This window comes from Solea solea, chromosome 5 (genome assembly GCF_958295425.1).
Source record: "Solea solea chromosome 5, fSolSol10.1, whole genome shotgun sequence".
Lineage (NCBI taxonomy): Eukaryota > Metazoa > Chordata > Actinopteri > Pleuronectiformes > Soleidae > Solea > Solea solea.
This window is the reverse complement of record NC_081138.1, coordinates 20,930,811-20,944,606: the sequence shown is the minus strand read 5'-3', so window position 1 is coordinate 20,944,606 and position 13,796 is coordinate 20,930,811. Positions and strand designations below refer to the sequence as shown.

The 13,796-nt window shown below is 42.1% G+C and overlaps 2 protein-coding genes across 5 annotated transcripts in view; one reads left to right on the top strand and one right to left on the bottom strand.

Annotated features, from left to right (window-relative positions):
- The window catches only part of LOC131459541 (transcription initiation factor TFIID subunit 4-like), a 74,906-nt gene extending 65,912 nt beyond the window's left edge, over nucleotides 1-8,994 (top strand). For all 3 annotated transcript variants that reach the window (XM_058629480.1, XM_058629479.1, XM_058629478.1), the window contains one exon: nucleotides 6,557-8,994. In XM_058629480.1, the coding sequence (XP_058485463.1) occupies nucleotides 6,557-6,730 (174 nt within the window). In that variant the 3' untranslated portion in view covers nucleotides 6,731-8,994. The remainder of the gene's footprint in view (nucleotides 1-6,556) is intronic.
- An 853-nt stretch (nucleotides 8,995-9,847) lies between these two features.
- Nucleotides 9,848-13,796, bottom strand: part of LOC131459763 (BTB/POZ domain-containing protein kctd15) — a 28,506-nt gene continuing 24,557 nt past the window's right edge. For both annotated transcript variants that reach the window (XM_058629857.1, XM_058629856.1), the window contains exon 5: nucleotides 9,848-13,324. In XM_058629857.1, coding sequence (XP_058485840.1) covers nucleotides 13,166-13,324 — 159 coding nt within the window. In that variant the 3' untranslated portion in view covers nucleotides 9,848-13,165. The remainder of the gene's footprint in view (nucleotides 13,325-13,796) is intronic.

The following is a 13,796-nucleotide window of genomic DNA, read 5'->3' as shown; positions in this document are numbered from 1 at the left end:
TTTACACTATCTTTTGTTTCTCTCAGGTTGAATAGAGAGACAGAGAGAGAGAGAGCGGGTGGGGGCTGGCAGGAAAGTTTGAAGTTCTTTGTTTGGAAGAGAGATTCTGGGTGCAGCACACTGTTAAGCTTGGTGACCCTGTGACTGTCTTCTGAGGAATTGTATGAGCAGCCCTGCAGAATAGTGCTCCAGGGTCGGCTTTCATCTAAGCAGTAACCTGTGGACTTTGAAACTCAGGGCGATGGAATTGCAGCTTTGTCAGTACACTACTAATTAGAAAATTCCTGACCTGGAGCAAGATGTTTTAATTATGTGTTGTGTCAACGAGTTTGCAGATTTAATCCGCCGTTGATACACACTCGAGTGTGCAAAACTGTGTCGTATGTTGTTGGAGACGCGGAGTGGAAGTGGGTGAAGGACGCATTTCACGCCGGCTTCCTCTGCCCCATATGACCTTACGCGTCTCCTCCTGCGCCGTGTTTGTTGCGAGCCATCACATGCTTAAGTAGCCAAATGAATGTGTTAGCTCATGGAGAAGAGGCTGGTTTGATTTGCCGTGGTTTCGTGGGAGGCTGAACAATGTGACATTATTGTGCTGGGTGTGAGAGTTCTCTGTTGCAGTGAGTCAGTGTGAGGGAAGGCAGGAAGGGGTTAAACAGAAATTGAGCGGGGATGCTGGGGGCAGCAGTGCTGCAGAACATAGCAGTGTTCGTGCGAAGGCAAGTCATTTCCCGAAACACTGCAGACACATGGCCTGCGGCACTCTAAAACCTTTGGAGACCAAAATGGCTTGCAGGAGTTAGAAGTAATAAGGTGTTTTTTTGCTTTCTTTCTCCTTGACTGAAATTCTGCACGGTTGCTATGCATTGCCATGGAGCTCTGTAGCTGTTTTTATGGTTTATGTGGGTATTAAGATGCTCTGCAACTGGCCATTTTTGAGATTTGTTGTTCTTTAGTTGTGAAGCAAATGGAAGTTGTTTGTTTTGAAAGTAATTCCCTCGGTTTTTTTTTTTTGGTTTTTTTTTTTCTCCTTTGCCAAGATCAGAATGTGCGACCTCACTCTCATCTCTTTGTATTTTTCCCTTTATTCTTTCAGTTTTTCTCTTTGCTGTTCACAAAATGACAAATTAAAAAAAACAATGTGAGAGTAGGAAAAACAAAGAGCGAGCTATCGCAAATGGGTTTCACTGTGCTCCTTTTTTATTAAGCACAGTCACAGTGGCAGCTTCTTGTGTAGAGTTTAGCACAGAAAATGAACCTGTGAAAGGAACAAAGCCAGCCTGTGTCAGTATTTGAACGTGAAGCTGTGGTATTGCTACAACCTGACTTCTCTGATTGTCGATGGACTGAACCGGCTGGCACACTTTGCATCCTCTCTCTCGGTTCTGTTAATCTTTGTTGCCTTGTCTGCTTCAAAGAGACGCTGCGGCATATAATCTGGATATGTACATCTGTGAATTATTATTCTAATTCTTTATACGTTTATTAGAGCTGAATAAACTCCACATCAAATACATCACTGGGGCATTGTCAGAAAGCCTGGGGCAAATCAGCCGACATCTGTTAACTCTTTCAAAATGGCCTCATCCAGCATGTCTGTGGGCGTAGAGGAGCGAGAAAAAGGGAGAGAGGCGAGAGAGAAAGTCTCTGTTGCTGATTAATGGCGGCCATAGGAGAGGCCGAGTGTGGAGATGAAGTGGGTCCTCACTCCCACGGCTGGGCTTCACACTGTAAACACCCGGCCGAAATGTAGCATGGAGCAGAACATGTGGGAAAGCTTTGTGTCCTGGCACCTAGTCAGTCAACCAGACTGTCAGTCAGTCCTTCAGTCAGTAAATTAGTCATCCAGTCAGTGAGTCAGTCAGGCCCTCAGCCAATCCCCCAAAAAGCCAGTCGTTAGTTAGTCAATCAGTCAGCACATCAGTCAGTTCTTCAGTCATCCAGCATGTATTCGGGTTTTTCAGTCAGTCAGACACTTCTGATGAGACGAGGCCCATCAACCAGTAAGCCTTTCAAAGCTCTACCTGCCAGTTGCGCTTCACAAAGCACGCTCATTTCTCGCCGCTTGCCAAAATGTACCCTATTACAAACAAAATATCAGACTTTGACTAGTGGCTTTTGTTAATTTTCACCCGGGCTTTAACTTCATAAAACACCACCTGGCTCCGCTTTTGCTTCACTTCTTTGTTCAGCTTGTCAACAGTCTGTCTGTGTTGTGCTATATATGTCGTCCTTGCCTGGAGCACACTATAAACAGATTTTTCGGCATCAAAGTGGCAACAATGGAGTAATGTTGCGTCAAGAACAGCTTATCTGTTTCTCAACCAACATGGGGCTAGTCTCAATCCTTCAAATATTCATACTGAGCTATGCTTTTACCCCATGTTGCAGTTTAGGTCGACACGGTATGTTAGCCACTGTGTTGTACGCACAGCACAGTGTGCGCGCGCGCGTGTGTGTGTGTGTGTGTGTGTGTGTGCACGCCTCCATACGCTGCCTCTGTCTTAAACTTCAGCTGTGAGGAGTGGAGTGCTGAGACAGCAGGTTGGCCCCCGTGCAGGGCCGAGCAGCTCTGTGTGCCTGGCAAAGTGGGCCATTAACCCACCGCCCTGAGGTGTGACCTGGGCCAAATCCAATATTGGCTGCAGCATCAAGGCACAGGTGCCATTCTGGGTTCAAAGCCACAGATCAGCAAGAACCCCAGCAACCACCCTGCCCCACACCCCTTCCCCTCACTCAAAGAATAAAGGGGCTGAATGTAAATTCCTCAAGACCCAAGCATCACTGCTAACGCTGCAAAATTACAGACAGGAGAGGGAGTCAAAGGCTCCAGTGAGGAAAAAGAGAAAGGGAGAGTATGAATACATACATTATTAATCAAAAGTAAATTGAGTAAAATGGTGTGACCTCCTGGATTTTTTGTGCGTAAAAATGAGCATCATAGAGGGATCAAACAAGGCGTGAAGTGTTCAAACATAGCGGCTTCTTCACTCCTGTAGGATACTGTGAATATTCAAAGCGTTGCTCTGTGTGTCTGTCTGTGATTCTCAACAACATTTGACTCTTTTTGCTTTTTGTCCCAAGCATTGGTGAATGTGGACAATAAATCAAATACATGCACATAAAGTATTTTTAGTCAATCCCACATTCATCGTGCACATTTACTGTTAATAAAACAAATGCTAAATGAATCTTTGGACCTTTTATGGAATAAGTACAAAGAACATAATAAGCTTTTTTGTGTTTTATACCTACTTATTTAAGTTATTTATATTATGACTGAAATACATAGCATTTACAAATGTTAAGCATGTGTAGGGCAGTTTCTTGTTTTTTTTCTTTTTAGTACTTAATTTATTCTATTCTATTGTTCTTGGGAATCAAAGGGTAACTCACGATACGATACACGATACCTGGTCCACGGTCTGTGAAAAGTTAAAGTAACATACTTACTTACTTTACTTTAGAGCGCCTTCATTTGTGAATTAATATATCGATATTTGCCCTGGCATCATGGTGTTGTGGGACGACAATAATCCCCAAATCGATATTTTGAACCACCCCTACCTTACGCTGTGTTACACTAATTTTCTGCTGCACAAACACTCAATAATTCTGCTCTTCTTTAAATGCACATGTTTGTTAAAGACTACATTGAGGGACGTCTGGCCCATCTTCACTTTGTCATTTCAACAGCATGTAGCTTAAGACAAGAGCCATGGCCTCACTACAGATGACCCTCTCTCCTCTCCCTCTTGTTTTTCTCCCTGTCCCCCATTCCAAACAAGTCAAATGTCTGAAGAGATGTATCGAAGCATCCCTTGCGCGATCTGTACGATGGATATGTCATATGACATAATGCCTCGGAGCGCCCATCACATATAAAATGACAGATGCTGTTTTTTGCCTCATGGATCTTCCTCGGCCGTGCTGATTTTGAGACTTTTCAGCTTCGCTTTCGCTGTTATCGCACTGTGTCCTGCCTCTTTTCTCTCTCCTCGCTTTTGATTTTCAACCTTTACGAAGCCTGCCATGTTGTTTTTACCGGTGAATTTCAGACAGTATTACTGCGTAATTGCTGGTGACAGGGAAAGTGTGATTGTTGATGTTTCGCTTTCCTTTTTTAATTGACTGTCAGCCATCTGCTTTGGTTAGCGCTGATGATTACCCCCTTCCATCCCCACTCCCTCATCCACAACATGATTTCCTGCTTGTACTGGTGAGTGGAATTGGTCTCCATAGATACGAAAGACAACATACCAGTGTTTGGGCATATAAAAACAGAGGGCAGAGGAGAGGCTGCGTTCAGTGAATTTCTGGATGAGCAGTGACCTTTCTTGCGTGTATTTGGATAACTTAAGGCTGCCCCTGCACCTGAAAGGAATGAGGCATTCTGGGAGCTGTCACACACTACAGTACCTATGCGGCAATGTCTGGCTACTGCTGCCTCCTTCCTCCTTCCTCCTGGCCATCCCCTCTGTAGCCACAGCACCACTGACTTGCAATGACTTGCCTGTGGCCGCTTCTGTTCATCTGTCCAGGTGAATGAATGGCTTTGATTGATAAAAATCTGTGGCCCTGATGCAGGCTTTACTCGTGAGTGGCAGTAATTGGCATGGCAGTAGGCAGGCCTATCTTTCACATGTGGTCAGCCATGATTGACCTGATTAAGCCAGGGTTGTTCCCAAAAGTGAGGGTCTGGTGTGCCCCAGGGAGACGAGGAGCTGGCTGCACTCACTGCTTCAAACCCCACTACCCCAGCATGTCGGCCAGAGATGGTAGATGTAGTTGGGGTAAGTTTGTGGGAACAGTGGCCTGGCAATCCTCACTTATCATCTCAATGTCCCCGGGGTCAGAGAGTGTACGGAGGTAAATTCGAGACCAGGCAATGTCATGCAGTTGTACACAAAGACAAGCATATGAGGGGACGGGTGCTGTAGGGACTTTGGTTTGGTTCTTGTAAATTCATACCCATCATATGTTTGCAATTAAGGCCTGTCTGTACTGTGTGTTTACAGAGTGGTGCAATCAATGTAATTGTGAGAGGGTGTTCCTGACTGGAATGTCTGTCTTATTTCTCTCTGCCTGGGTTCAAGTGGGCACTTGCTGGATTTGTTTCCCCAGTGTTTCTCATTTACAAATGTAAATGCATCTCTTGATTTGTATCAGCCTCTGTATACACTCCCTTTTTTTTTCTTTTTTTCATCGTTCTCATTTTTCCTGGATCAAATACAAACAACGAGGGTTGCATTTCAGAGTGGGACGTCAGCTCGGATCTATGTCAGCAGTGTTGTTTATTTAGAGGGGAAAATCTGTTCATATTTTGGGCGACGTAAAAGAGCCATGAAACACACTGAAATAAAAATGATCGTGTCCCTTGCTGCCAGTGCACGTTGCCAATGTTTTTTCAGACAGGAAAAAAAGAGTCTCCGAACACTCAGCTGCACCTGAAGATCTGCACATTATTAGTTGGTGTTTTTTCATCTTCTTCATGCTCTGCATGTTCCCTAATTGTAAGTGTACAATTGATTAGAGGTCACAGTATTCCCAACTATTGATATTGTCACTGCATTTGCCATTCAACAATACTTAATTCATGTCGTGAATGGGAAACTTAGTGTTGTTACTTTAAACACTGTTGTGTTTCACCATGGAAACTAGCCGTAGACAAAGATCCCTTTATTGTCTAAAGACAGCGTGGATGAATACTCTGAATGAGAAAGGGCAAAGCACTGCAGAAGAGAAAATCAAGTTAATAGAACCCAACGAAAATAGTAGTCATCTGATGTCTCTGATTATTTTTTCTAGTAATTTAAAAAAAATGTTTTATTAGTTCTCATATTAAAAAAACACTGGCACTAGACCCGGCCAAGATGCGGGGATTGCGGGTCATTGGGGTCAACGTGTATACGTGCGAAAATACATCATTAATATAAATTAAGTGAGGTTAGAGGGTCTAGCTGTAGGACACCTGGTATTATCATCCGTCCTGAGTAATCTGATCACATCCAGATCATGCTAAATACTAGTCTGAACACTCACAATCTGTTCTGAATGCCTCTTATCACAAAAAACACATTTGGAGGTGGTTTAAGGACTCATGTGACCACATTCCTGAGCATGCATGAACACTGTCCATCCTTTAGACACCGCCTCCTCAGCCTCTGACTGATGCCCACTGTGATGCCCACTGTGATGCCCACTGTGATGCCCAAGTGTGGATCATTGAGGCGAAGCAGAACGACGTGACAGAGCAGCAGTATATGACGCTCTTGGAATGAGATTGGGCTGCATGAATAGTGTTGACGTCAGTGTGTATTTGAACTAAGAGCAGAGATTTGATCTTGTGATCATGTGACGCACCAAGGAGGTAAATTGAATTGACTTGACTTGAGTCTTTCTGCTCGGAAATGGTCAGCGACCTGTCGCTCGATGGAATAGCTGGCTAGCTAATCTACTGTTCTATCACATATCACATGTCACATATCACTATCTTGTGCTTAATGTGTCCTGTACGAATCCCTCCGTCTCACCTTTTACCGTCTTCTGTTCCCAGGTTTCAGGCAGCTCGGCAGGTTCCCCGGCCGGCTCCTCCGTCCCGTCAACCTCTTCGCGCCAGTACACACGGCAGCGCATCACTCGCGTGAACCTCAGGGACTTAATTTTTTACATGGAGCAGGAGAGAGAGACGGCCCACTCCCTCCTCCTTTACCGTGCTCTGCTCAAGTAGCCTCGGCTCCACTCAGCACCCACCTCAACCTCCTCCTCTTTCCCAGCCACGTGCCTTTAGATCAGGTCTAATCTTTCAGCTCCGTGTCTCCATATGTACTGTAATAATGTTTGATGTAGCTTTTAATAAGAAAGAAGGAAAGAAAGAAAGAAAGAGAGAGAGAGAAACCATTCAAAAATAAAACTGTTATGTGTTTTCTCTGTTTAGACTCACGGTTTATTGTTCGATCATTCAGTTTATAGAGCATATCAAAGTCTGTGTTAACGATGGATTGTTTAGACAAAAACAATGTTACTAGATCCACAGTGTGTTCTGTGTGTGTTAGGTAGACATTTATCTGACATCACTGGGAGCAGCTTTGACCATCCTCCTCATCAAAGGGTGGGTTATTTTGTCAAAGAGAGTTACAGTGCGTTCACGTTTCTCTGATTAGGGCTGGGTATTGCTCCTGATTTCCTGAATCGATTGAATTCCAGCTTCTGATTTAATTCAATTTAGTATCGATTCATGACGCAATACTTCATTTTCCGTAGTCATTTTGCTTAGTTGTGAAAGAGATTACGTAAATAATACTGCAAAAAATCAGGATCGCTCTTACCTTTTGACCCCTTACATGTTACAATAATTTTTTGGAATTTTTTAACCCCATGCGAGTCAAAATATCCAGCCTAGAAGCAAGTCAGACAGTTTGATGTTGTAGTTTCATTCAAACGAAGATCAATATGAATCACGCCCAGCCCTAATCTCGATACGTCCTTTGATAATCCTAGTCTAGGGATCGTAGTTCAGCTGACCTTGACCCAGATTTTCTGCACCAAGAAGATAAATTATTTTAACATTAAGATTCCATAAAACAGCATCATGACTGATAAGTCCTTACATGTAAATAGTTCTTTTGGAATTATTTTTTACAGCATGTATGATTTCAACACGTTCAAGCTTTGTGAGAAAAGTAATAGCCCATGTGTCAATATTTCAAAAACCTCTACCGTCTCCCGTGTGACCCCCGACACGCTGACCGTCCGCACTATGACACCAGTTTCTGAAACGTCACCTTGACTGAGAAAGTCAGTAGTCTTTTTTTCTTTTCTTATTTTGTTAATTTATTGACACATAATGTGAACGTTGCTTTTATTAGATGTTTATCTTTTGTGTCCCATTATTGCCAACCTCTTTAAAAAGGAGAATCTTGGTGGATATTTTAAGTGATGTAGTGAAACCTTGGATCAAAACAGACATTCCTTTATGTTTTTTTTTTCTCTCTGCACATTAATAATGTTTTGTATTTGTTTTTGTTTTTTTTAAACAATAATTTATTCTTCCCTGGAGCGTGTTGTGCTCCCTCCTACCTTGCTTGGTAGCGAGTGAACGACAAAGGTAGTCGATAAAGAAGAGCAGAGCCATTACACTCGTTTGTATTTTGATGCAAAATTTATCATCACAGCTGTAAAGTCATGTGTAACTGTGGGACGATGCATTTGTGTATGATGATTATATATTTTTTACCATTTGTTACTCTTCTAATTCCCAATTGAAGTGAGGAAATAGAACAAAATGCCTGCTTTTTACACGTTGTCTTGCAATGTTGCCTTGTTTTTTTTGTTGTCCATTAGGTTTTTGTTTGTTTTATTTAACTAAATATCTTGGCCTCTATGCAGCTCTTCTTGTCATATTGAAATTAATTTAAATATGGTTGTGCGTTGTAAATTTTGACAGCACTTTTTTATATCTATTTTACCTGACAACTGAAAGCTGTCACTGTATTATAGCAAAGAAATGACTGATGAGTAAAAACAGTATTTGCCAGTTTGTGTCAAAAGACACTTATTTTAAAAATAAATATATCTTGTTTGTTTTTTTGTTGTTTTTGGGATTGGCTTTTATCCTAAATCTCCTTTCATACATTTTATCTCTAAAATACCATGTTTTACAAACAAGCACAACGTTATCTCTTGTGGTAATTCGAACTGAATTTAATTATGGTTTCTGGTGGTTTCACGGGAGGACATTTCTACTATTACTACAGCTTTTTAGCCAAAATATTAGGACAATATTACTGATGTAATCAGATGGAGGAAACAGCATTTCATTATACGGATGATTTGTAAATATTGTTTACAAAACTGTGTTTATTAGAACCATGTTATTTTTGGTAAAACTCTTGTACATACCTTGAAAAATGTCCTGTTTGTGTGAGGAAAAAAAAAAAACATTACTTAATTATTTGTACCTATTTTGTAAAGGAATAAATAAGCTGTTTACTAAACCGAGCAGATTCTGACTTTGTCTGTTTCATCTGCTGTTTTACTCCCGACAGCACAGGAAGTATTTATAAGAATGAAGACTTTTTAAGTGACTTAATATCTAAGCAATATGTTTCCCCCATCGTTTGTTTCTTACTCTTCAAAAGAAAAAAAATAATGGTCTGTTATGTTTTTGCAAACTGTTTTACCAGAGCCAACGACTAATTCAGCCAGCTTAATTTCCATTTCTAACATTGCACATGCTAAGTACAATCTGAGTCAAGCCCTGCTGCTCAACTATGAAAAGTCCCCCCTAGGTTTCCTCTGCTAATTAAGCAGAAGCATTTTTGAAAAGACCAAACCATTTAACTCGGCGCAAAAATACTTGGGATTTGGGAGCATATTGTTTTCCTTGGCCTGTTCTGTAGTTCATCTGGTGCTTTAAAGTGATCTGGATTCAGGCTTGCTTGAGAGCACTAGGTTACAGTAGGAGATTTCTCAGGGTCCATTTAAACCTGAGCTGTATTTAAAGCAAAGTAATTTTGATCTTAAATCAACTTACAACAGTGTAACTGGCCGCTCTGTCAAAGCCAGAGCAGGTCTGCATCACCTGCATTGGCGCTATGGAACTTTTGGTTGTAGGTCGGCACCATGATGGTACAAAAATCACTGCAGAGCAAAAACATTGTGTTACTTTAAACTCCCGAAAATGTCAAAAGACCAATGTTTTTCACGCCTCCGTCGTTGCGCAAAATCAGCACTCAGCAACAGTACAAGAAAACATGAGACAGCCGCTCAAACAAAGTCCTGTCTTTCTCTATTTAAGGGTAGGAAATATCAAAAACAGTTGCAATGAGAGACACACGTGTCCAGATAAACAGTACATCCTTTTATTATCGCAAATATGCAAGAAAATTCAAATGGAGACACTTTAAATGATCACATGCCCTTTAATACCACAGTCTAATTGTTTTAAACACTTTAAATAATATACATTTGCACCTTTTTTATACCCTTTGAAATGTTTTTTTTTAATTCATATGTACACAATGTAATGCTTTTTGAATTCTGTTTCATTCTTTTTCGAAGAGGACTAAGAGGTCTCTTAAAAAACACACGAGGGTCCCTGCAAAACCCAAGAGTCCTGATAATTCAATATACAATAACTACAATTGACCTGTCTCAGAGGGGGGGGGGGGGGACATTGACCAGTATCATCTGAAATAATGACATGTGTGAACATGTCCAGACATTTTCCAGTTCTGCCGCTCTTTGAACTCTGAGTCCCTGGTTTGGTTATTGCGAAAAGAGAAGGCCGCACCTTCTACCACTCTTTGTTTCTTTTTCTTACTTTGTGCAAGTTTGAACGGTCGTTTTGTGTTTTCATCCACAAATGCGCGAGAACCTCTCGAAATCTCAAAGCCCACTCTTGTTATTTCAAACGGCCACATCTGTGAGAAACATATGCCTTTGTTCCCTCCTTGAACTACAGCATAAGTCATTCTTGTAGTTGTGAGGTCGTACGACAGCGTGGACGGTTTTTACCCAGTTTCATCGAGAGCTTTCACCCACGATGAGTTTCACGTCATGTCAACAGGATGAAAGATCCCGTGGCTTGGCGGAATCACGTCGCCTGGCTGCACAGTATGTTCTGTGTGTGTGTGTTTGCGCTCAGATCTGACTCATCACTTTGTTTGGTTTGTTGTGGTGTGGTCCTGCGAGCCACAGCATTGGGTGGCGTGTTTTTTTTTTTTTTTTTGAAAAGCAGGGCATGGGGATGGCACAACAGCAGGGGGTGCAGCCAGAGTTTCCAATGGCACCGCTGCCTTTGGGGAGGCGGAGGGGGGCCGAGGAGCACTGTGGAGCATGCCTCGGCACATGAAACGGCCTGGTTGACCATTCCCTTTGAGGCGGCTGTATGCGCGGGCTCAGGCCACTGGCAGGTCAGAACAGCGATGGGCTTGATCGTGAGAGAGACTCCGGGGAGAACTGCACAACGCTGGGGGCTACACTTACACTGAGCTCATCTTTATCCACTCATTGGCCTTGTTTAATCAGCCGCCACCCGGAGAAAGCAGTTATTAGGGCAGCATGGTCAGTTAGAACTCCAACCCATTTTTAATGAAGAGCTAGTTTAAAAAAAAACAACAACCCCAGCTGATCTCAAACTACTGCCAGTGCTCGCAAAGATCAGAATAAGCTTCTGTTCTCTCGTTCTCTCTCTGTCTTTTGGAATGGAAGAAACAGCATCTGTAAGTTACACACAAATATAAAGCATGAGAACTCAAGTCTTTCTTGTTTCTCTCTTTGATCCAGAAATGTCGAGAACAAGACCAAAAGAATGAGAGCAGGATAGAGTAAATGCCGCCCACTTGCCTCTTTGTGAATAACACACAGATGCGAGGAGTATGGTTCACTTCTTGGGGTTCTGCCACGCGCACACGTGAAGAACAACTGCCGTTATCTTCGCTTGGAAGTGACAATACTGCAGCAAGTAGAGACTTCCTCTCCCAAACTTTGTCTGACTGAAGGTACTGTGAGCTATTCTCAACACAACTGTCAAGACCCGAGGCCTCCGTGAAAGAATGTTGAAACCCATCACACAGTTCTGAATCATGAATTGTGTCACCTTTAGCTATACACTGTGGAAAAGGGGATAACATCTTTGTTTGTACAATCAACAAAATTGGCACCACATTTATTTTGGTACCTACAATATTTGTTCTGTTGGGCTTTTGTGTCCTTGTCTACTGAAAGGAGTGACGCTAAACAGCTTGGCACTGGTCACTGGGAACAAACAAGTGTTTCAAGGGAAAAGGGCAGGGTAACTCTGTAGGTAATGGTTAAGTGCAAAGAAACAATAAGCATTTAGAGTACATCTCTTGCTGACCATGAGACATACTGGTAAACGTCAGCTTTCCATGTTGGTCCTCAAAGTCTTTAACATTCTATCCCAATAGAAACTGCAATTTACTCACAGCTTGTGCAATTTCAACCTGGATTTTATATTCACAAACCTTCTCAAGTTCCTGCTAAATTCAAACACGTTTGTGCTCGTGAGAGAAAAAAAAAAGAAAAGAAACCCCAGAGTATATGTTTCAGGGCAAATCGGCACAAATTCCCAAAGCAATTTTTTTATGTGTGCTTCACATTTGACTATAAACAATGTCAAAAACATCCAGGTTCTCTTCCATCGCCATTTCAACAATGGGACTTTTTCCGGCTCTGAATGCATTGCCAGCCAGATCGCTTTAGCCACATAGCCTGGAGACATCTGAGTTTCTGCAGCTACTGCCAGGAAATGCTCCCTCACAAGCTCTCAAAGCCTAATGAATACAATGTTCATACATCCTTCATATTGGAGAAAGGAGAAAAAAAAAAGAAGAGACATTTAAAATAATCCTATTAATAATAATTGTTTACACCGTGTCGTGATAAGAACAGCAAAAAAAGAGCAAGAAGAACATACTTCAGAAATGAGAAATAGTAATAAACAATCAGTTTTGGCAAACAATGCTGTTTTTAGCGAGGCCCGGCCTCTGAAGCCAGGCAGGTGGGATGAAGGTGGAGGGTCGGAGGGTCGCGGAGACTCTCTTTGTAAAATCAGATTATGTCTGATTGTGTCCTGTCTGCCAAAGCTGTCTTGTCCCACAGCAGGTCAGACTTGTCACCAGACAAGACATGGACCTCACACACACATATACACACACAGAACTGAAATGACAATATGGAAGGAAGGGTTGTATGTATGTGTGTGTGTGCGTTTTAACAGGTGTGGAGGATTTGGGATTCAAGGATCAGGTAGATTTTGTCCTTCCAAAAGGGTCGAGACACCTTTTATTTAAAAGAATCAGTCATGGTGCTGACAAGTTCTCAGTGTTCTGCTGTCTATGAGTCTATTTCTAGTTGTTGCTGCTTCATCACAGTCCCGGATTCTTTGGGCATTATGATCACAAATTTTTGTTGTTGATGCTTTTTTCCCTTTGTTTGGTACTACATTCCCCTTAGCGTCCTGTAGGGCTAGTGAGGTGAACCCTCCTCTGCTAATACTTAGCAGATGAGACTTAGCTGGGGGTGGTTGTGGTCCGGTTAGGGTAGGGAGGGGCCAGAAGAAAGCAAAGGTGTGGTGGTGTGAACAGACTAAAGGAGTATTGGGGTGGAGTGATGTTGGCAGTCCCTCTCCCAGAACACTCTAGTCCAGTGGTTCCTGTTTTATCCTGATGGGCGTGTTCATGGACAGACTTCGCCGGTCCTCGCGACACAACACGTACTCACTGAACTGGGATGAGTCCACACCGCCTCCGCATGACGCTGCCACACTGAATCCTTTCTGGAAAAGACGCTCGAGAACCTGCAGGGAGGACAGAGGAAGACAGAGAAAAGGTATGATTCAGTATGTCACTTAATCTCATGGTAGAACTGATAGAAATGCTGGTTCCCGAGTTTCATACTGTATCGTAGGTCAAGTTTGACATTTTGGGAAACAATTACACAATTACAATAAATGCTTATTGATGAAGAATAAATTTCCCTTAAGAAACTATTCAGGTATCACTAGGGATGCACTGCATAAAACCTATTATCGGATATTGACAAACACACCAAGATCTGCCAATATTACTAATGATTAGGCTAAATAGGTCGCTACTTATTTTGTTCAATTAATAAAATTTACATTAGTAGGCAAAACATTTAGTTAATTTTACTACAGAAGAGACTAAATTACCTCTGTAGCCTGGTCTAAAAGAACACTAGATTGTAAACACTATAAGTTGATCTGATCAATAAATAAATAAATAATAAATAAGTTATTTTCATTAAAA